We start from the raw sequence: 24274 nt of genomic DNA on the forward strand, positions 1-24274 counted from the left end.
ACTCCAGTCTCCACATCTGCATAAGACTGAAGGAAAAGTACCTTGCTTGTCCCAGGATTACCAGTTGGCTATTTCTCTTCCCTGTGCAAATACATAAGACAGGAGGAGGCAGAATAAAAGAAAATTTGCCAGCATCAGCAAAGGCAGAATTAAGTCAGTCATGCAGTGTTGGGAAGGAAATAACCCCGACAATGCTGGTCTTCCTAGGAATCCGAGCTGCTAAGACAACAGATTGCCAGCCTTTGCTTCAAAACAAAAAACAAAATAAAGGTCAAGATTAAATAGGACAGGACAAGTAAGGGAATAACACCTTGGAGAGGAGCAGCAGGAAATTCATCCTGGGACACTAGAAAGTTTTTATGAGCAACAAATTGCTTAGGTAAGAAGGCATGAGACATTTTTTACTGCAGCCAAGGCAGAATATTTAAACAAGAACCTGAAAAATGAACAAAACCTGGCAAACACGCCTAACAAAACAGCTATTTGGGACTCCACACTTTGGAGATAAACATGAAACCTTGTAGGACACTTCAAAGGAAACTATTTTATTAAGTGTTTAACACCCAGATTCAAAAAGGATATAAAAAAGCAGGCAATGCTTAAATCAATCAAAGAGGCCTCACACACTGAGCACTCAATAATCAATGATGTACTTTAAATGCTGGTGTACTATCAATCTAAATTGCCTTCCCAGCTTCATACCAAGTGCTTCACTTAGCCCTGGTAACTTCTCACATCCTCTGTTCTGGACAATGAAGCCACTCCTACTTTAACAGCAGCCATGAGACTGAGTCTCTCAACACATGCAGCTTCAAAAAGCCAGAGTTTAAAAAAAAATCCCATCTGTTTCCAGCAGCCTGAAGACTGGAAGCTTCCCCTCTCTCCACCTTCTGCTTTCTCCAGCCTAGTGAAAACTCTTCCCCACAGAATGACACAGGAACAAAGACCTGCCTGGAGACTCTTCTGTGGGTCTCCTTCTCCTGGGAACTGCTGAAGCTCTTAGGTCAAAATCACCACAGGAAATCTCTTGACCCTTATAGCCTTTTTCAGTCATGGTCATGGGATGCCCTTCAGGTTTTTCAGTATCTTGGTCTCCTTCCTCTCCTCCATAACAGAGCAAGCATGTTTTCAGCACTCACACAACTCACTCAGGCCTCCCTCATTTCTAAATGACCAGGACAGCTAGAAATGACATCCCCCAGCCTGTAAGCACACATGCTCCCTGCAACAAAAGGTGGGGAACAGCATGATACAGGCAGGAGTTAGTCTCAGGGTGGAGAGAACTGCAGGAACACACACCTGCACACTCAGGGAGAGAGCTACACCATCAAGAACATGAGATTCCTTGGGAGGATGCTGCCCCAATGCTCTACCTCCAGCACTGTCCAAGAGCAGAGTCAGGGAAAAGGGAGTCTAGCACAAACCAGTAGAGATAACATCCCTAAAATACTCTTCCAGCAATTTGCAGTCAGGAGCTTCCTACACCCCAGGTGCTGTTTTCAGTCTGGCCTTTCAAAAATAGACTTTATGCCACTTTTTTATCCTAGTTTAAAAGCAATTTCAACACTAAGTCTTTCATAGGATAAAAATATATACATTAATGTACACTGAAAGCTGTTGTTTAACAGAGTTTGCTTTGAGTCATGCTGGATTTGCCACACTCTGTCTGGTCCACTGAGGTCTATTTTAATACCACATATTTTAATCAGCAAATACTGGCAGAACATGCACATTTTATCAGAAAAGGATTACCAACTCATGCAACATATTCAAGCAAGACAAGTGCTAGATGCTTAGCACAAAGGCATTCAATGTAAGCAGGTCTAGCAGCCTTCTGCAGCTTTGAGTCAGAACATCCTTTGGAATACTGACCTAAGGGCACAGCACCTATGAATATACACAGCAGACAGACTGACTTGTGCAAAAAGGACTTTGGTGGAGCTGAACCAAGATCTTGCTGCTCCAGCTTTACACTGATCCCCTCACTGTGCCTTGCCCAGTGTAACACCTTGACTGATGCAATTACATATCAAGAAATGAAACCACATCCATGTGTCAGGCACCTCCAGGCTTCACCTTTCTAACTCCAAGCTATTTTGTGATTCATAACAAGGCTTTGGCTGGAATTGTGAAATAGGTGACCCAGCCTTGTCATGTGCCAGCAGATATGCATCCTGGGTTAAAATCATCTACCACAGTACTATCAATGCTCTGCCTCTCTGTCCAGCTCATGCTGGCTACCCTCAAGAGCCCAGCTGACCAGATTTCACTCACCCAAGCCCCCTATGGTGGTTAAATGAGATGAGTGACTGACTCCACATGCTGCCTAGATATCTTGTCACCTAACTGTGGCCCAACCTCTCTTTTCTCTAGAAGAACTAAAAATACTCTGTGTTGAGACACAAAGAACTCCCACTACCGGGGTGATATCATGCTCCTGCTGCAGGTCACTGTAGTGCCAGACCCATCAGTATGTAAGATTTAGGAGAACAGGGTGTCTTGCTCTTGGAAAAATTCTCTAGCTCCTCTCTTCTGAATTATGTGCAGCACATCATCTATGACATGTGTGCACCATCCAGTGACCCAAAAGTCAAACTGGAAGAGGTCTGAGTGAAAATCTCAGCTGCTCATGGAAACTGCTGCATCCCACTTACCCAAAGACCTGTTCAAAGCTGGACTCAGCACTGAGGCAGACACACACACTTGTCCTCTGAGGAAGCCTTTACCTCTCATGGTGCAGTACATCAACTGCCAGGCATGTCCCATTTTAATGGCTGAAACATCACAGCAGTGATTGCTCTCCTGAAATGCCAAATATCTTGCAATGCTAGTCTGATTTCTTCCACAGAACCATCCCCTTAGTGGCAGTACAAGGTGTGGCAGGTTGGGCTGTAGAAGCTACTAAGCCCCCACTTTGTAGGTGGTGGCAAAGAGCTGTGCTGCTGTTTACTGCAGCACACCAAGGTGTGCCAGGCTGTCTGCTGCAGGGATGAGACACACTGCTTGGTAGAGGACATCATTACCTCCCACTGTCTGAGCAGAGCACAGAATACAGGCTATTCAAAGGCTTGAGTCACAAAATCACGAAGAGCTGTGAGCCGATGAGTCACGCAGACATATGTTAGCTGCTACTTTAAAGGACTCCAAAACAAAAGGAACAAAAAAAAAGGAAAGGTACAGGAAAAAAATGGATTCTCAATCTGTGTCAGTCCACAATCTCCACTGAAGTTGTTGAGACACTGATATGTTTTGGGAAGTTGTTAAACCCAGTAATTGTGCTGGAGTTTTGTATTTTCACTGAAGCCCCACCCCATAACTGATGAGAATTGTTGGGATCATATCCCAAGCAGGCTGTCATTCTAGCTACTGTCACTGAGGATTGGAGACAATGCCCTTGTCTGCCTCTGGGAAAAGGCCTCTCTCTGATGGGAGACACAGCTACTTCCCATGCAATTTGGAAAACATCTTGGTGAAAGCAACATTAAATATTCAGGATCCAGCTCCTCTCAACTGCTCCAGCTTATGCCTTTCACTCAAATTTATTTGACATGAACCAAACTCCACTTGCAAGCTGAATGGGTAATTTTATTCCTTCAGCATTAGTTTGAAGGCCAGCTGCTCCAAGTGTCCTCAGTCAATGCAGATTTACCACCTCTCTAAAACTATTTTCAAGGTACAAAAGGAGAAGAGGGGTGCTAAGTTTGAGGTCTACAGAACATGACTTGATACCTTTTCAAGCCAGAAGGAGCATAAAGGATCCAATGGGATGCTGAGGACAAGAGTCCTCCCAGCAGCTGTTTGAGCAATGACCAGTGACATTGGGTTCTTCTTGAATACTTAAGACTACATATTCTGGATCTGCTAACCTTGGCTTAAGTCTGGGACTATTTTTAGAAGCTTGAATAAAGAGCAGTCATCCAGTGGAGTGCTTCATGCTTCCCATTTTAGACATTGCATCCTTAGCCTGAACATAATCACCAGCTGAGCTGTTCAAGGTCAACTCATATTTCAGTCACTGCACTCTGCCATTCCACCTTTTTTCTGATGTCTCACCAGACGTGTTCCTGGAGTCGGTGTCTTTTAAGTGACTGCAAAAGGTCAATTCCCTACTCACCCATCTTTGGAGAGGTGATGCCGGAAGAAGTCATTGGCTGCCAGTTTGATAGCCTTTTCTGGTGTCACTAGAGTCAGGTTCACTGCAGCCCCTGGGCAAGGAAAAGAGAAAAAGGCCATTGGGTAATGAGAATAAAGGAATTGTTAACTGGATCTTTTAGGAATGTGTTGTAACTTCTGCACAAAACCAAGGGCAGATGAAGGAGAGCCTGCAGTGCATCAAAGGGATTTAGAAATACAAAACACCACTGAAAATTAACACTGTTTCTGCCTCCCAACCCCTTGGGTTTGTGAAAACATCCCCAGATGTGTTTCTACTCCATTTGCCATATGTATTTTGTAATTTCTTCAGCTTTGCTACTTACCTCCCACCATGTATACATGCATCCTTGTCTCTCATCCAAGGATGCATTCCTATGAATTTAGAAGGATGCAAATCAAACTTTTAGAAAAGGAGTACAAGATAGTTTAACAACCAGTCCCAACTCCTTTGCAAATATTTTGTGACACTGAGATAACCATACCCTGCCTTCTCATTGGCATCCCTTCTCTGTTGCCTCCTCAAAAAACACCAGAGCAGCTTGATTACCAAACAGCTCAGAAAAGGCAGAGCCACTGAAAGACCTGGAGGCTGGCTGAAGTCACCTGGCTCATCTGCACAGAACCAGCTCTAGACCAGTCCTGAGAGCAAAGTGGCTTCCCCTGTGAATCACCACTGGGTGTCACCCCCAGAACAGCCACTGCTGAAGTGGCTTTTTGCCCACCACAAGCTGCAGCAGACAGCAATTCCCCTCTGAACTCCATGGCAAGGCTTGCTGGGGGACCTGGGGTGTAAACAAGCCTTGGCTCCCTGCATCCCCCACCCGCTGGAGTGCCCCTTTGTCAGGAGCAACAAACAGCAAATCCCTGTATTGTGCCTGTCACAATGAAAGGCCTGCATGGCCTGGCTGGCTGCTGTGGGTCATGAACACTGGTATTAGTGTAACATTAGTGCAGCACTGTGGCTGGGAGCAGCTTTTGAACTGCCCTGGGGGAAATGGGGTGAGGGAAGGCCCAGTCCCTTCCCAGCAGAGTGGGGTTTGCACCATTAGATTAACACTCCAGAACTTTCTCCTCCATTTAAATCCTACAGCTCAAAAAGTCCTCCAGTGGATAGTCTCAAGCCCTCCCTACCTGACTGAAATGTATTGAGCTCCAAGCCCTCCAAAGGAGCTACACTTGTAATTTGTTAATGGCCTAGAACACCTTTGTAAGAGTAAACACTAATACAGGCATTTATACTTGTCTCTGAGATTTAAACAATTTATCCCAAAGATTCATATTCCAAAGAGAAACAGCCAGATTAAGCCTGTACCCCCAATAGGCTCCAAAGACATGGTGGGGTTCGTTTTCAAGACCTTTGAACCCAAGTTGACAGGAGGGCTAAACACACCCAGAGAAAGTCAACTCAGTCCTTTACTCCTCGGGATGGACCCTCCTCCCTTCAAAAATTGGAAGACATAGGTTTAGGGGGACTTTCCTCAGTTAGAAAGCAAAGTCACAGTGGGACTTCTGGGACCACTACAACAGGGAGTGGGACACAGGAATCCTTGGCCTTACATCCTCTGCTCAGAAGACACAGCTCCACCATTCAGAAAATTGCATCAAGAAAAAACAGCTGCACAGGGCTGGGCAGTCCAACACTTTTCCCCACCTTTCAACTCCCATGCTCAAATTTTGCAGAAAATACAGAGCAATGCTGCCTCATAGCAAGCCAAAGCATTCATTCCACACTGGCCACAACATCCAGCAAATGTCATCATCTTTTACAGCAGGCAAATCAACTAGCAGGGAGCAGGACAGGTCTATCACACTTCTGGTTCTTTGCAAACTTTTAAGGGCACCAGTGACTGTGCTGCTTCAGTTTGATATTCTTCTTACACATCATGTCCCCTCTGCCATGGCTCCTGCACATGAAAAGAAGCCACTCAGAAATGACCTCCACATCCACCTTCTAATGCCAATCACATCAGATCTACAAGGCAAATCCACACAGCCTAATTTTAAGTGGAAGTGGCTACCCATAAAGTGTTTCCTCAAATGCCAAGTTGAAGACAACTTCAATGACATTCCCAATGGCTGTGAAGTGTAACACCTGTTCACCAACATGCAGCATGAATAACCTTTTCCTTGGAAAAACAAGAAGAGAAACAAAAAAGCATAAAACTCTTAACTCCAGTGAAAAGGGTTCACTGAAAGAAAGCAAACAAACTCCAAACTATCAAGCAAGAAAAGTACACAATAAGTACACTTCCACATGCTGACCTTCAGGAACCAAGAAGCTTTCATGGAAGTTCCTCTTCAATTGCAAATAAAGCAGAGGGTAAAAAAAAGTTAATGAACCTGGGTTTTCTCCTACATCTTTAATATTTTCAGTAAAGCTGCTTAGCAGAGAATGGATAATCCCTGTCCTGAATAATCCATAAGAGCTTCAATTTACTGGAGGAGGAGAAATTAGATACTCCAGCTGCTGGCTGTATGCTTTTCACAGCATCTCCTTCTTCTTGTAAAGTCTCCTCAATTCTGCACACACCAATGAGTACTTCCCTAACTAAAGGCAACCTTGGTCTACAGGCAATGCTATATGTACCACAAACAAAGACAGACAAATGGAAAAATAAAACAATCATTTAAAAACAAACCATTTCAAAAAGAAGTAAGCACTACAAAGAACAAAATCAACCAGGGTCAAAAACACTTGTTTGCCAACTAAACTTGTAGGCACCCTCTTCTCACCAAACCCTGTTTTTTTATGATAACCTATTTCTCACAGAAGCCCTTATACATCACCAGTTACTCACATAACAAGGGGATTAAGTCATCCCCAGTGTGGGATGGGAGACATTATTAGCAGAGGCCAGGGAGGGCTGCCACACTACTGCAGCTGAAGTGCTACCCTCCAAATGTCACCAACAGCAAAGGGCACTTCCTCAGCCTGATCTGGGCCTTTAGCTTGGCTAAACACTTGGTCTGCAAACAGCACTGGGATTGCTCAGAACATGTGCTGGGATCTTTATGTGGCTTCTGGCTGGACTGCAGTAGGAAGCTGAGAGAGCATCACTCCAAGATCCCCTATTACTGATGCCCATGGGAATCAGGAGTCCACAGGCTCCATGGATTCATTCACTTGGCATCAGTTTTAAGGCTGCACACCATCAATTCCTTGAGCACAGACAGGGCTAGACAGCATCATCCTGCTTGGAGGCACTGCTCCTATACAGATGTTATGGGAAAAAACACGAGGGAACTCCTCTTCTTCCTGCCCCAAACAATTCCAAGAATCCCTGTAACTTTTGGGGAAGAACTTGAGAGAAATGTTGGGATTGCCTTATACATCACACAGTTTGCTATGGGCTACTCTACAAAGTAAAGAATGTTTGCCCACACAAACACCTTAAGAGGCGAATTGCAGAAAAGCATCCTACAAGCACAAGCCAGTCTCCTGTCTGCACTGAGAAGATTTGATTCACACATGAAGGAGCCCTGAAGTCACACAGCAGGAATGGCTGTGCCCAAAGAGACCCTTCCTGTCCTCTGACAGAGGCCAAAGGATCTGCAGGGACAACTGACGTGCTTGTGACTCCTCCATGAGGAGCAGCAGCTGTTACTTTAGCACATTAACATATAATCCTCCCAATTTCAGCTTAAAGCCTGCAAATAAGATCTTGTGAGTCATTCAGCAAGTTCTGCTGGGGAACTAGGACAGCTGGAGGGAACAGGAACCAATCCTACCACCCGATTTCCACCTTTCTCTGCAAGGCTCAGACATCTCTTTACCTTCTTTCCAGAAAAGTACTCACACAATCTTCATGGACCTTGGATGACCCAGAGAGGGAGGGAAGGGCTACTCATGTCAGCTTACAGAACTGAGGCACAGAGACCAGGACTGCTGCTCTTGGGAGTACTCACACTTGCACTCTGGCCATGCTGAAGTATCTATAATTTTCTGTAAGGAGCTGGAGTTATTAAAAAAAGGCCTCACCAACCCAGCTCCCTATTGAATAGTCAGAAGTAATTTCAAGCAACTATCAGCACCCTGAACAGAGTTAGGGACATGTACCAGGCTGACTAGACTTGGGAAAATTTGGGAAAAGAAAGAGGTATGCAAAACCCTCTGCACCCTTCTGCTTGGGGATGACAAGCAGCCTGGAGATCCACATCCTCGCTACCACTCTATGCCCTAAAGGATTAAGCTGTTTATTCCAAAAGTCCTGATTCTCACAAAAACTCTTGCTCCTACAGTCTCTCCTGTAAGTTTCCCCAAAGAGCTTCTTCCCTCTGCCTCCCACCAAGCAGCCTGCCATGGCACATTTACAGCCAAAGTTAACACAAACTCAAATTCCTGGCCAGGAACACAGAAGCAGCCAGCTTCTGGAAAAAATCAAAGGGGAACACGTCACTGCTAGCATCAAAGATGGAGCTTGCCAGGGTTCCTCGAGGTTATTTGTCTTGGTGCCTGCTCCCAGGAAAGCTGATGCAAAGCAGCCAATCCATCCCTGCCATCCACCACACTCCCCTGAAACGCCCACCAGGAAATTGGGCAAGAGACACTGCTTGAATATCCAGTGCTGCTCCCAGGCTGGCCAGTCACAATGCCTGTGTTTCCTTAGGAGCAGGGAAGAAGCAGCAAGAGACACTGTACATGCCAAGAGCAAGGCACCAGCATCTTTGGACTTCCACTTGAAAACAAAGAGCAAGGACTCAATCATAGCAGCATAACTTTTATCAGGCTTTATCAGTGACTGAGTGCCACCAAGAATGCTATCTGAGCGCCCCAGATAAAAACTGCATATGCAAGCAAGTGACTATCAGGACACAAAATGAACCAGAGCTCAGTGTCAATGAAACCAGTTGGACTGTGCTGCAAGCCAAGGAGGTATTCCACATTTTCCTCTGCTACGAGTAATGCCAGAATGTGGCTTGCTGGTCTCTTCTCAAAATCTTGAAAAACTTACAGGGATTTTGTGTTTAAACTAGAAAAGGTACAATGTCAGCTGAAGAACCCACTGCTGTAACAGACAGCCTGAGCCAAGGGATTTCTAACAGGTCAGCACACAACAACCAAACAGCTGAAGCTCCACCCTGAGCCAACCTCTGATTTCCTTACCATCCCAAGGGAGTTTTTTTGGAGGGCAGGTTATTTTCAAATTTTTTTAATTGCAGTTTATTTTAATGCTTGAACAAGGCACTTGGGCATGCTTGAGACAGCAGGCCTGACCATGCTGGTGGAGGGCTTTGGCATAAATTCAGCCTTTAACCACAGAACTTTAAGAGCTGGTTTGCTACTGTCCCTCTGCACGTGCGCTAGGTGGGAAACATAACATGTTTATCCTGTAACAGAATCCAGTAGCTTCACTTAAACTGCTAGTAAAGATGAACTTCACTAAGTGGTAAGGTTTAACACCAAAACAGTCATGAGGAGGACTCAAGTCCTCAGTGGTAGGTATCTGAATAGACACCTGCATGGAGGAGTTTATTTTTAGAAACAGCTGCACTGTTCAACCTCCTAGGATACTGCCAGGTTATTGCTTTATATGCCAGAGAACAGAACTTTTCCTCCTACTTATGCACCAGTGCCTCCAACGCAAAAGCTGTGCTGTGCCTGAGTCAGCTGTACTTACCTCTGTACATGCCAAAGTAGCCCTCCGACCGAATCGTTTTAATGAGGCAGTCAGATCTGCAACAGAACAGAGGGAGATGAACCACAGGACTTCAAAGGTGGGTGAGTGCACAGAAAAACAAAGCAAATTTCTTGGAGTGGTTTCCATTTCCATTCTGTCAGCAAAACCCTCAGCTGAGATGGGAGCTGCGTCAGCCTCTGAATGTGCTGTTGTTGAGGTCTGAGTCCAATTCCAACCCCAACTTCTCAGGGGCTTTGAAACCCCTGGCTCACCCTGCACACGCTGTCTGCTTTCCAAAAACACAACAGAGAAAAGTGTCACTGCAAGGGCTATTTATACAGGGTCCCCCATGGCAAATGCACATGAGATGCTCTAACAAGCAGATCCTTGTGTATGCATTTTTAAATCCAGCTCTGGAAATGAAATAAGGGGGGCGAAAACCCCCCATGCTGACTTGTTTGACTTACTCAGTGAAATCTGACACAAGGCACACAAACATGAGATGACCTGAACACTCAGTCATCTGTGGCCTCCCACGCAGATTAAAGCACGCACTTTTAACACATCCAGTCCCACAGCAGGCAGCAAGCACTCAGGATCTTGCCCTGAGGAGAGCACGGCAGGGTACTGTGCTCCAAGGGGAAACTGTCACCTTCCTCACTGCAAACACATTTACTACAAATGGGAAAACCCTGCAGAGCACTGGAATGGCTCAAAGGCTTTTGAAGGCACAGACACACACACCTAACGAATCCAAAGTCACAGTTCAGGAAGGCTGCACAGATCCCCTGGCAGAGTCTCTCTCTGGACCACAGCTGCATGAAGTTGGGATGCTGCCTTTAGGGTCTTTGGGAAGAGACAGGTACTTGCTGCAGCCACAGAGGGAGAGGTGCACATGCATGTATGTGAACATTATTTAAGGAATAAAAGGCTCTTTTAAGCAGTAATAAGAGAAGTGTGGCTGATGAAAACACAAATATATTTTTAAGAGACTTGGCAACACAAGGAGTAAACTTCTCAGCTCCACAGTAGTGGTGAGGTGGAGAAGGAAATACAGAGCTTCCTTGAGGGCTTTATGGCCCTAGGTCAAGGCTGTTTTAAAGTTATTAGTGAAGAGCCCATGCTGCATTACTGCCAGTCATGGCAAGGAGTTTTCCCTCTGCTGGGACTCTCTGAATCCTTTGGCATCTCGTCTTCCACGCACTCCACCCCAGCCCCTGAAATATGCACATACTCATCTCCTTCTTCCAAGAAGCCCCTCCAACACATCTGAAAGCCCCAGAAATCTTGGTGCACCTTTCTCCTATCCCTCACACTGCAGTGCTGGAAGGAATACATTTTCCCTGAGCCAGTGATGCTGCTTTGAACAAGCCACAGCAGGGAGAGGAGTGAAAAGAGCTGCTCCCACCATATTCACACAGCCCTGCTGCATCAGGATAGAACTTGCATGTCACTTAAAGCCCCTCAAGCTGTAGCAGAACAAATGCAGCCAAGGTCACATTCAGCTTTCTTCTCTCCCTGGAAATGAGGGAGACAACAGCCAATTAAAATGATACATAACATACCTGGGGCAACACAGCCCAAAAGCCAAGCCATCTCCAGCCCTGAGAAGTCCTCCAGAATCTTTGTCTTTTTCAAGTGAAAGGTTCCCCTGATGCCAAAGATCTCTTGAGCCAAGCACAAGTAAGTCATACTATCTTAAATTAAGTGAGCCACATTTTAAAGGAACTTGCTGCCTTCCTAGGTGTTCATCAGACACCAAGTAATTGGTGTAATGAGGAAATCTAATATTGATAGGCACACAGCATTTCCAGAAAAATAAGCCCTTGTAGCAAGGGAAACTTCCTTAGGAAAGCTAAGCCCTTCCCATTCTTAGAAGCAGCCAGTTCAAATATACAGGGTAAATCTTACATATCCCTTAACAGCTCCTCATCTCACAGCAATTCCTGCCTATGGAGCTGATTTACACTTCACTGCTGGAGGTTCAAAGCTTCTGTCCTACTGAGCTCCCTTCCATGCATGAGACATCCTAGCAGGCAGCCCCAAGAGGTGCCTACAAGTTCCTCAACCTGCCCAAATCCTTGCTGCTGTCACATGTCAGGTCAGGAGGATAAGTGATCCTCAGGGAGGTGAAGCAATCTACAGCAGGAGCAGGACATAACAAAAGGGGATGCAAAGCAAGATGGGTGGCCACAGGCCACATCCTGCCAACAAGCCAGGGCAGACTGACAGTGCAGGGAGCAAAGAGCACAGGAAGTGTCAAGGGAAGCACCAGAGCTTACAGCCTAACCTCATGTCATCAGCTAGAGTAAGGAGGCACCCAGATTAAAGCCATCAGCACAGAGAGCATTTCCTTCCATTTCCCCCTCTGCCTCAAATTCTCCTGAGCAGGTAAGAGGAAAAGCTGGTGTGGATTAGCAGGGATAAGGTTACACTAGTTCTAAACAAAGTGGTAGGAGGACAGGACATACCTCATCACTCCCAGTCCCTTCTTCCCCTCAATACCACCAATTCTTTTGGAAAATTAAGGCCTGTCTCTGGTTCCCAGGACAAAGCATCTTGTGCTGAGTGTGATACACAATCCCACAGCAGATATGCAGTCCTAAGCACTCAACATGAACTCCAAGCAAATTTGGTGGGCTGGATACACTCATGCCTTCTTTTCCTACAGGTGCAGTACCTGAGGTTTTTTGGACACAGGGAGCCAGTCTAACTATAGCATATGTCAGCCTGTAATCCTTTAAAAAGTCCATATGCAGTGATCTAGGCTGAGAATGAGCAACTCCTTCCTCTTTTTAAAACTGACACAGCAAATGAAGGATCTCCAACATCAGAGCAATGGAAACAGAAGAGAGGCAGAAATTCCCTCAGGCGCTGACTAGCTCAGCAGACTCCCTGTGTTGGGGATCAGCTGATTGGGATTCCTTGTGTTTTGGTTCTGAGCCCGGGCAGTAGAGAACAGGCTGATCCCAAGCAAGGGATGCAAACAGATGTGCCCTCTGCAGAGGACTCCTCTGCTCAACTCAGCAGCCTCAAGAGCTGCACTATTTGCTTTATCTGCTCTAGCACAGCTTGGCTCCAGACTGTCCCCTGGCTTTCCTGAGGACAGCCCAGTTCCTAGAGATGCTGAGCTCACCTGGAAGAGGTAACAAAGTGGAAGGACTCCCCGTGGAAAGTCCTGAGGGATGGTGCCCATGTGGGCAGTACTCACAGGCTGCTGTACATCCGTTGACCATTCTGCTGGTTCTGCAGGCGAGTTTTTGCCAGGTCAATGGGAAATACACAGGTGACCCCAATCAGCCCAGCTATCCCTCCATTGATCAGCTTGGCAGGTAAACTGTAAGGGGATGAGATAGAGAAAAACAGATGTCTTAGTGTCTTAGCACAGGTAATGCCAGGGAAGGGAAAGAGGAAAGAGCTGAGCTCTTTAGCGTGACCAGAGATAATGCATCACTGCGAGACAAGGCTGTCCTCCCCAGCACAAAAGCTCTTCCACAAAGCAAAGCTTGGTTCCTGCTGTGCATATGAGGAGGCAGAGAAAGCAGCACATACCACCACCAGGACAAACCACTGATGAGTGGAGAAGAGCCAAACACCTAACCCACACATTGCTACACGTTACTACAGCCTAGCTACACACACTACATTACAGGAGCAGTAAAAAGCCCTGTGGCTCAGGACCTGGGGATTTCTGTTGTCCCTAGAGGAGAAAAGATTAAGTGCTATACTATCTACCACGTGGGCAGCCTTCAGCAGGTTTACTGACAAACGCTTTCCTGCACCACAATTGGACCCACAGCTAATGAGAGGTTCGTGACACATCAGCTGCTGCCATCATGTGGGAATGGGCCCAGCAGAAGCACCCAGCTGGCAGACACAGAGCAGATGGCCACAGTCATGGGAAACTGCTTCCAGAGCCACTGCCCAGGGCCAGGGGAACACACAGAAAGCAGCAGCCTGGGGAAACCACCGGGCTGGCAGCCTGCACGGCCGCAGATGTGGAGACGTGAGCTCACACCTCGGGGGGAAATCAAAACCTGGCTCGCTGCATGTGCATCTGAAGAATGGGCTTTTGCAACTCCCCTCTGTGCTCCCAGAGAATTCCTGCAAGTGGCACTGAGTGAAAGCCACATCAGCTAAACATGGGTTCCCAGCAAATTCAATTAAGAAAAATGTCCTGCACTTACATGCTCAATAAACCACTGCACACAGAGACAAAGAAAGCCTGTTTGAGTCAGCTCCCTCCAGTAAAGCACAGGATACGGCTCCCTGAACACAGGATGTGTCAGATAGTACACTGCTGGCTGACAGCAGACCTAGACTGCAGCTGGGTAAGCATGCAAGGCCTATCCTCCCACTGAGGGAATCAGCACACTGCCTTCCATGATGGTGACTTGCTGCTTTGGATGGGGGGACAGACTGCATTATCCTCTGGAAACAGCAGTGCAGAGGCTGGCTGAGGCATGGTGGAGTGAAGCCCTGCAAACCTTCCCCCCAACAGCCCTCCAGAGCACTCTGCATCAAGGGGAAAACACAGAGAGGATCAATAAGCAGCCATGCTTGAGGGAAAGGCAAGATATGGAGACTCAAGGTTTCAACTTGAAGGGTCCCTGAGGGAAGCAGACAAATGAGGGATGGAAAAAATATAAAAGCCTTTGTCCACAAGTGCTAAGCATGGTCTTGACACCTCAGGACTGTCATACTGACACACCTCAACACGTCTGCTGTCCTGCACCTAAAGCTGCTTCCTCCTCAACACCTGTCAATACAACACATACACAGCTCCAGGGCTGGCACAGCTGGAAGAAGAGGTGCTAAGGACATGCAGACAGACCTGAGCTCAGCCTACTGCTCCGAACTAGACAGTGCTGACTGAGATTAAATCAGCACAGTACTACAGGAAGGCAGGCCCAAATCAGTGCACAATCTCAGTGAAGAGCCAGGCCTTCAGACCTCTCCACCTCCACTGTTGCCTCAGGGATCTTTGTGCCAGAGTCTGACAATGGAGTAGATTTGCCTGCAAACTTCTACACTCAACTTGTTCTCAGGACATGGGAAAATTTCAAACAGTAAACTTCACTTCATTGTGCTCTCCTTATTTAACCCACAGTCACACTGAAGGAGGAAGTTAGAGACCAGATAAAAGTGTGCCAAGATGGCAACACCACGGAGAAGGAAGGTGTTTGAAGACAGGATCACCTCAGCCTCCCAAAATTCAGCTCTGAAGTCACTGTTGGCAGGTCACAGACTGTGAGGCACAACCAGTGCCCTCTTCCAGCCTCAACACTGTCATCACTTCTCTAAGTGTCCCTGAAACACCTGGGACGGGCCAACACTTGTCTTTCTCAACCTGTTCCAACAGTGAAATCATCACAGGGTTTATATCAGGTGGGACTGAGACACAGACACAAAGGTCCTGCCTTATGCTACTGTAATTGCAAGAGATTCCCCAATTTCAGCCCAGACCCCAGCCGTAAATGGGAATGGTCTGACATGCCTGGGCAAGCCAAAAATTTGAGGCTGCAGACAGCCTCTTCCTCTGCCTGTGTGGGAGAAAGCCTTGCTCAATACTCCCATCACACCTGAATCTAAGCATCCAGATCTCCCCTTGAACACTGCAGGGGGAAACCAGTACTGATGGACTATGGGGCAGTATCCAGCAAGACTTCAAGATTAAGTTCCAGAGGTACTGCTGCAGAAATGCAGTGCCCTTGATCTCACCTTGCAGCAAAGCACTGCTGTCGATTTTAGTCTTTTGCTATCAATTTTGTTCTACTAAGGAGTGACAGGAACAAATTTCCTTGGCTTGGCTGCCTATGACCACTGCAGACATATGGTCCCATCGACTGGAGAGATGACCAGAGCAGGAGAGGTGAGGGATTTGAGGCACAGAGGGGAACATGAGACAAAGACCACTGCACCTGAATCACAAGCTTTTTCCCCTGTGGCTGAGTCATCCCACTTCACATGTCAGTGCTTTCTGCTCACTCAAGGGATAAGAATCCTCTGTGCCTGGTCTCTCTGTCCTATTTAGCTTCTGCACAGCTACTGCCTCTCACTACCTACGAGTGCAGGGCTTAGTGAAATGGGGACAAAGCAGGCTAGCATGCAAATGAAGCCATTCGCTCAGTTTAATACAAGGAGGAATACAAATGCATCCCAGTTCTCCTCTTCTGGTGTTCCTCCTCAGCCCTTTTAACTAGTCCCTGTTGCCAGCAAGCTCCTGCTCACACTGCCAAAAGCACACTGGAGGAGCCAGGGCACATCCTGTAGGACATGCCTCTTCTTGTAGGACATGTCTCTTCTTTCTTCAAAATACCAAGCTTCAAACAGTCACAGATGTCTGATCATTTTGCTTTGCTGAGGTTATCAGGAACATAGACCTGCCAGACCATGGAGGTGAATCTCAGCACGCCCTTCATGGGTGTGTTGGAAGAGTTCCAAGTGCTTTCCAAACTGGGTAGTGGATGATGGCCAAATCTAGGCACACAAACACTCCACAAAGCTGTATTTTTATCAGCACAGCTCAGGACTGTTTACATTTGCAGAAGACAGGCGTACAGGAAGATATCCTAATCATGGCAAACGCTAAGAAGGGGCAGCTCTCTTGCCTGCAGCATTCAGACACTGCCAAGTCCTGTCCCTCTGTCATCACGTTTCCTTTACCCACTCACCCCACCTGTCCTGAGCTGGTAACCTGGAAAAGTAGATGTTAGAAAAGCAACATGAAAATCCCCACAGGAGTCCCACAGCACGCAGGAGTCACTTAGCTGTGGCAACTTCAAAAGCAGCAAAAAGTTAAACCCACATGGAGGACTGTGCAGATCCACCTGACACAGCTCTTAGGAAGCAACAGGTAGAACTGTGTCCTTCCAGGAAATGAATCCCAGTTCATTTCCAGAAAAGACTCAAATCCAGCTTTTACCAGAACCAAGCTTCCATCGTGCACACTGTCATTAATCATTGTTGGTACTTCATGTTCCTGCTATCACTCAAGCCTTGACTGTCTATAGAGTAAGGGCACAAGGCAGCATGGACTTTGTCATTACAAGTACTACATCCTGGGCAAGGACCTGGCTTTGCTCCCTTGATGCCAGCAGCTGAAGTCAGCAGGACAGGATGACCTTTGAAAGAAGAAACAAAAAGGAATGGACTCATGCAGGGTAGAAAGCAAAGGGTAGAAAGAAAAGACAATGAGAAAAAAAAGAACTGAAGAAAGCAGAAATGTGACAACATGGCAGAGACAGAAAACAAGAGAAGGTTCAAAAAAAGCAGGTAAGAAAGGAAAAGAGAAAGAATCAAAATTGTTAAAGGCTGGAAGAGATGATCAGGTGATTTCCTCCAATCTCCTGGATCCAAAATGAAGAAGTCTAAAATATTTTAAAAGAAAAACGTAAAAGCACAATTTAAAAACAAAAATTTAAAAGTTACCTGATCTGTTTATCAGCCATTTAATTCAAAATTGATCTTGTTAAGAAATGAATCTGTTCCTTCAAATCGTTCTTTTCCAGTCGCTTCTTTCTCACTTCAGTTTCTTCCTGGGAAAGGACAAAAAGACACCAAGAAAACAAAGTTGAGACACACTCTTCTTAAAGCTCAGGGGCTACTTGGCAGGCAGGCTGTATGGTTAGGACAGCTGGGGGACAAGTGACTTAAGGGAGCACCTGATGTCCTCAAAGAGGAGGCTGAGCTCCAGAGGGAGCCTTATAAATGTATGTGTGTAAATATAAATATACAAGGACATATGGAGGGAAGAGCTGCCAAGGTCATCAGGTTCTAGCAGCATGCGAGGAAGGGCAGCAGCCAGGCAGGGCAAAAGCTCTGCCCAGCAGCCAGGACAGCCGTGTCTGTGACATCTCTCAAACTTCAGAGAGCATTTCACACCTTAGCATGTGCATCCCCAACCCACTGCAGGTCCACCCAGCCAGCCCAAGACAGTCAAGTGTCATCATGAGACTTTCAGCACCTCCCTTCACATACATGCTGTGTCCAAAGGACAGCCTTCAAAAAAACTGCCCTTCCAGAGGTTACTATCCTCCCCTATTTCCAAGCTTAAACAGACCATGTTCAGTCTTGTGCCAAAACTCTCTTTTCAGCAATGCCTCTCCCTCCCCACTGATGCCACTGTGCCCTTTGGACTCTTCCTCTTAGCTCAGTGCCAGACTGCAGGAACCAGTTCTCTCTAAAACTCTTAATTGTTACTGTTTAATGAGAGCTGTTAGAAAACACCACACAAAGAAATCTGGACACCAGAGAAAATTTCAGAAGTGGCCACAACTTTCAGCTTTCTGGAAATGTCTTCATCTCCTGACCTCCAGCCTGGGAACCAGACACCCTATGCTTTCTGCAGGTGTCTCAGCAGTATTCAGCCAACTTCCTTCCTCTCCTCTTTCACCTGGTGGATGAAACCTGGATGCTGAGCCACAGCAAAGGAGGTACCTTTGCCTTTAGTCTCTGGAATGAAATTTGCTTCTTTACTGCAGATTTCCTAAGCCACACAGAATCTCATATCCAATAGAGTGGCTTACAGTCGACACTTCTACTCTGGAGATACCTTTGGCTCCCAGTGCATTGCTGAGAATAAAAGGTCCCTGAAAGTGTGAAGAGCTAGTGATGGTGCAAACAGGAATGGGAAGGAGTTCAGGTCCCCCTCCAGTTATAGCAAGTGTCAAGGACAGGACAGCATGAAACCATTTATACAGTTCCACTCTTGGACAACAGGAGACTGAAACTGCCTTTTCTGCAGACCCACAATCAGCTAGAGCCGTGAGAGATCAGCACATGGAGCTCCCTAAGGAAAGGCACTCCTCCTCAAAACACTGCCCACCAAACCAACCTCACCCACTGCACCATGCTGTTATACCTTCTGTGAGCCCTCTTCACACAGCTTACCTCATCTCAATTGATCAGCGGCTGCAGACCTTAAAAAGCTCCAGATCAGCTGAGTCTACACTTTACAAGTGAAAATCACTTACACTCTTCATTATATATGCTTTCATATGCATGTCCACATGAGCAGCTTAGTTTAGGTCAATTTAATTTTCTATCAAATTAGCTGGTAGAAGATAAAAATATAAAAATACAGGAAGACCAGTACCTGAAAGCTTGTAACACTGCCATGAACAAGCTGTGAATCATGTAAACTCACTTGATAATGTCTACACCCACTACAAACTTTTGTTTATTGAAACAATTGATAAAATATCACAATATCACAATATTGATAAAATACATGCACCAAGTGGTCCTGATAGCCTGCTCCAAGCACTGGCAAAATGCCCCCCTTGTTGCCTCTGCTGCACCCTTCCATACAGAGGGGCATTCAAGAGGTCAAGGATTCCCCACAAAGAGCAACAGCAAGAAAATACAGCAAGGCTGCCAGTATTCACCACAGCCAGGCTGCCAAAAGAGTGAGAGACCAAGATGGACACACAAACACATCACAGGGCTGTTTCTTACCTGCTGGCACAAGTAGGGTAATGGAGTCCCTCTGCACCAAGAGGGACTTGGGACAGCTAAGTTTAGTTCTCTCTGGCCTTTTTTCCTTTTGACTTTTGCCTTCAGCTCCCCACCTGCCCAGTAACTACAGAGTCCTCTGCAGCTGCCTGATCCAGCTGGAAAACTGCTGCTGCTTCCCACCAGGGAACAGATGCTCTTGCTGCAGCTGCACAGCAAGACAGGGTGAAAACAACCTTCCTGAGTTTAAAACTGGGCAAAGGTACAGGTTTCCTTGGTGCTGGCTGCACCAGCAAATACCAGGACTAGTATCATCACCCCTAACAAAAGCCACTCAACTCGCGGACGAGCGATGGGAAGTGAACAATGTGATCATTTTACAGCAGACACCAGCACTTGATAACTGTTTAAACAGCACCTGGCACAGCAGAGGCCTGAATGTCTGCAGCCAGGGGATTTTAATGAATTAAGGGATTTTAATGCAATGAAGTGGAAAGCTTATTTGAGCTCTGTTTGTTTAAACAGAGCTCCAACCAATGATCATTTGCAAAACAAACCCTAAGTCACCCCAAGCTCAATCTGACCACTTTGCTGTGATCTACAGAACTCCCTGAGTCCCTTAAATGAGGGTGAATGCTGAAGCCTCCAGTGGCCTGGTCAAGGAGTTTCTGAGTTGAGCCAGACCCCAGCTGCTTCCAGGGTAGGAAAATAGCTGCTACTGTTCTGCAGTCTAAGAGGGGGAAAATCAGACTGGGAAGAGAATGACAGGAATTTTATAGGACATTTATAAAACAAATCCAGAACAAACAACACTATACATTTAACCTAGAAAGGAAAGAGATTAAATAAAGACCTAAGTACATCTTCCCAGGAACACAGGGCTCTCAGGAGCCAAAAACTGCACCTAAAAGCAGGCAAGCATCTGCAGCCAGGCAGGGTGTAGCTCCAAGGCTTCCTGTGGGAGAAGTGTCAGGGAGCAGGTTTTGCATCTTCCTAGGAAATCTGCCATCAGGACCTGCACTGGGACAAGCCAGCACCAAAAAGGTGATGCTGCCTCAGAAAGTCTTTGTATGGTTAAACTTCAGGACAATGCCACTGTGGGAACTGGGAACCTGTACGGTAAAAGGAACTGAGGCACTGGGAGGAAACTGGTAGTAGGTGAAACAAGAGTCATCAGAGAGGCACCTGAAAGCCACAGAGGCTGAGCAGCCTTCATGGAACAGGATCCAAAATTGAACATCCCATAATTAAGTGAGTGAGAACAGCATGGGAGTATTTCCTTCCTAGAGTGCTTTTACACAGCTAGGCATGGATTAATGCCCCATTACTTGCACACCAGGACATCCCTTTTACATTTATTAAAATGATCAGGCAAATTAGTTTCAGAGCCACACGCACACCGAAGTGGTGCGAATGGCCCGAAGCTCATGCTGACACATAAATAGACCAGGAGCCTCCCCAGTCCTGCCTTTCCCTTTTCTCACTTCCCAAAGGTCAGCTCCAGACAGTGACAGAACAACCACACTAGAAGTACCACAATGCAATCCTGGACAGCTCTGCATGTATCTGGTCCTCACAGCCTAAGACACTGCAGAAGTAGTGCTATTTTTCTCCCCTGCCTTGCCACACATCTCCCACACAAATCAGACAATGAGGCTTTCTCCAGGAAGGCCAACCTTTGTATCTGCTCTCCTCATCCCATGGGGCATGAACTTTCACCCTTCAGTTTTTGCCTTATCACCTGAAGGAAAAGTGCTTACTAGATCATCCCAGTCCAGCATGAGGCATGGAGGAGAACACAGAGACCTCACTGGGTCTCATTAATGCATCACACCAGCAAGCTTGCACTGGAGATACAGGTACCCAATATCTCCACAAGCCAGGACATCACAGGAGAAGAAACAGGTTAAACTTACCCACACCTCTCTGACCTTGCTCATTGCATTTAGTGCCACCACACTGCCCTGTAGATGAGGGTCACCACCTCTACCTCCAGATTGAGCTGAGCACAGCACCCTCCTCCTCCTGCTCTGCCTCTACCAGGCTGCCAGAGCCACAGCTGGCATGCTCCAAGCCAGATGTGGGTTCCCAGTCCACCAGCTCCCCCAGTCCTGCCAGCAGCACCCCCACTCCTCCCAAAGGCCAGCTCCTCGCTTCTGCCAGCTCTCCCATTTCCAGAACCCCTCCCCAGCAGCCCCAGTGCAGCTGAGCACATCCTCTCAGACTCAGACTGCTGCACATACTGATTTATCTGAGCACATACAGGCTGCAGGTTTGACAGAAAACCTTTAGCAAATGTCAGCTGGTGCTGTGGCTGAAGAAAACAAATCTGTCTTTTCCCTACACCCAAACGTGTTCCCATCCCTGATTTCACACCAGCACAAATATTTATGTTGGGCAGTCAGACAGGAATGAGATAGACCTGAAGGCCAGCACATGCTGGAGCTGTCACTGAAAGCCAACATCCAAACTACAACCTTGACTTTAGAATAAACAGCAGGAGGGGAAGTCAGGACTCCCACATATTGCTATTTGTCTTGAGAGTGAACTAACTCAAAACCCAGTGAGAGAAACTGATATCAAGAAGCAGGGCTCAGAAGGTGAGCAGAGGAAGCAAAGCTGAGCCAGCATCCACTGTGTCAAAGGACACAGCCACACAACCATTCACAGCCAGGGATGGCAGGGGGAATCAATCAGCAGTGAGTACCTACTGGGAGAGGAGGAACCCCCTGGGATCAGCACACTTTCCTTCACAGCACAAATGCATCTGAAGGTGTAGACACTGCCAAATTTTGTTAATGACTGGAGCAAAGCTGTCATCACAATAAGGTTTAAGGTGTGCAAAATAAAACTGCAAATATTTCCTGAGAGAAGCTGCTTTCTAAATTCAGTCACAGACTGTCTAAATGACAGTCACAAAATGCACAAGGGAGCTGGCACCAGGTAATGTCACCTGGGGACAAGTTGTCAACTTGCCTGCTCAGGACATTTTGGGACAGAGGGGTTGGTAAAGAAAATAGGTGGCAGTTTAATCTGCTGCCTGCTTGCCTTCAGGCCCCTGAAAGCAGGGACTGCCATGAATTTCCTTGCAGGACCTGGCAAGGCATTAGCCCTGAAGAAAACAAAGCAGCTCTCAAACACGCAGGTGAATGCTCCCCACTGCCACAGTGTCACCTCTCCAGCTGCACAGGGGACAGCACGGCCCCTTCACACCGTTCAGCCAGACTGAAGACAGAGCACACACAAACTCACCTGCCTGGTGGTCAGCAGCCAGCTGTACCTGCACCACACTGGGCTGTGGGAGCACAAGCCAAAGGCAGCCTTCTCCCCACAGAGGAGATGAAAGGCCAAAGTACCAGCGGGGAGGTGCCATGCCCGCCGCCTGCACCATTGGCCGCTCACACCCTCTGGGGACAGGCTCAGAGCCAAGGCACCCACCAGCTGCCAAGGCACGGGACACAGAGCCTCAGCGTGCAGGGCACTCCTCCCTGACAGCCCCTGCTCCAGCAGTCCCTTCCTATCCTCCACAACTGAGCTCTGTGCAGCTTCCCTCAGGATGGTCAGGATGGTGTCCCCCTCCACTCCCTCCTATCACAGTGAGAACAGCCAGGCTGGCACCCTTGCAAAACTGCAGGCAAACTTTTCTTCCATATTCAGCTCCACTCTCCCTGCACACTGGGCAGCCTTAACTTCATGCTGAGAGACATCATGAAGAGAGAATGCCTCAAAACATCTCAAAACATTTGTGTGCCACAAAGGAACAGGTGAATTCCCTGGCTGAGGGCATGTTGTAGAGGTGATTGGCATTGCAACTGCAGGTGGTGGCAGTATAGATTTACCTGAATGCCCACAGGGGGGAAAAAGAGGAACAAAACTCTCAGTTAGCAATGAGGACTCCTGAGCTTGCATTCCAGCTCCATCACTGACTTGCCCTTCACCTACAGAAGGATTTCAAACCACAGCTGGCAGCCTGAGGAACACTCTGTGTCTATGACAACATTCCAGCTTGTGAAAAAAACAAGCCTCGAACAAAAACAATCCAACATCTTAGCAGACATGCTTGCTTACCACATTCAGACCAGTGCAGTCACCCATAATGTTGCAACACAAGAGGATTCACAGCAGGGAAATGTCTCAGGGGACAATCCTGCAAGCCCCTGGGACTACAGCAATATCCTATATTCTGATATGGCACACACACTGTTGCAACTATCCTCTCCACCAGGATTTACTTGAGACTACAGGAGATTCACACAACAGTAGCAAGATTTGCCTACTGCCCTCAGTCACCAGGGTCACCTCTTTTAAAAGCAAAGGAGTTAAGACATCAGGCAGAACCTTGACTGCTCCTGGCAGCTGCCCCTCTGTCTGCCTGGTCCCAGCCACACCAGGAAAAGCCAGCACAGCTGCTGACTCCAAAGCAAGGATTAAAGTGCATGGAGCAGCAGGTATCACTGAAAGCAAAGGGACAAAACAGCAGGGAACCAGGTGGGGAACTTCCTGCCTCTAGGCAGTAAGAGTAGGAGGAACACACCCAGTTTTCCTACTCCTTCCCTTTGGGCTCTCCATCCTGCTGGAAGCACAGGCAGGCCCCCCACTGCCAGTACAGCATCATGCAACTTTCCCTGCTTTGCTGAGAAATCTTTCACAGTAAGTAACAACAAGAACACAACAAGAACCTGCTGTTACCTCTGTGAGAGCTAAGGCTTGGAGCAAGGCCTCCAAAAAGCACTGTGAGAAGAAAAAGAAGTGCCTTCCTGACCTGAAGAGCTTCTCCAGGCCAAAAAACTCCAGCAATTTACTCAGATTAGCAGAAGCCATTTGTCCTATTGCTTAACAAAAGGAGCCCCATGGAGGCCTCTTCTTGCATCAGCATGACCCCTTTAACACTGAGATGCCAAACCATCTGCCAAGACAGAAAGACTTGGGGAACAGGCCTGTGCTGGTCTGGAACACACACCAGATATACCCTTCGACTTTGCATGTCTTGGGTAACTGCCCTGGATCAAGAGACAGCCAGCTAATGCTCATCTTGAAGTTGGGCA

At 47.1% G+C, this 24274-nt stretch overlaps 1 protein-coding gene across 6 annotated transcripts in view; it reads right to left on the reverse strand.

Annotated features, from left to right (window-relative positions):
• The window catches only part of SLC25A22 (solute carrier family 25 member 22), a 50673-nt gene that overhangs the window by 10735 nt on the left and 15664 nt on the right, over positions 1-24274 (reverse strand). For 2 of the 6 annotated variants that reach the window (XM_079307753.1, XM_079307754.1), the window contains exons 2-5: positions 17205-17311; positions 12985-13110; positions 9774-9829; positions 4115-4205 (exon numbers count right to left, since the gene is read on the reverse strand). In XM_079307753.1, the coding sequence (XP_079163879.1) occupies positions 4115-4205; positions 9774-9829; positions 12985-13110; positions 17205-17224 (293 nt within the window). In that variant the 5' untranslated portion in view covers positions 17225-17311. Of the gene's footprint in view, positions 1-4114; positions 4208-8788; positions 8796-9773; positions 9830-12984; positions 13111-17204; positions 17312-22481; positions 22632-24274 lie in introns of those variants that run through there. The other 4 variants (XM_079307755.1, XM_079307756.1, XM_079307757.1 and 1 more) reach the window with 4 other exon arrangements.

The sequence above is a fragment of the Erithacus rubecula genome, assembly GCF_903797595.1.
Source record: "Erithacus rubecula genome assembly, chromosome: 6".
Taxonomy (NCBI): Eukaryota; Metazoa; Chordata; class Aves; order Passeriformes; family Muscicapidae; genus Erithacus; species Erithacus rubecula.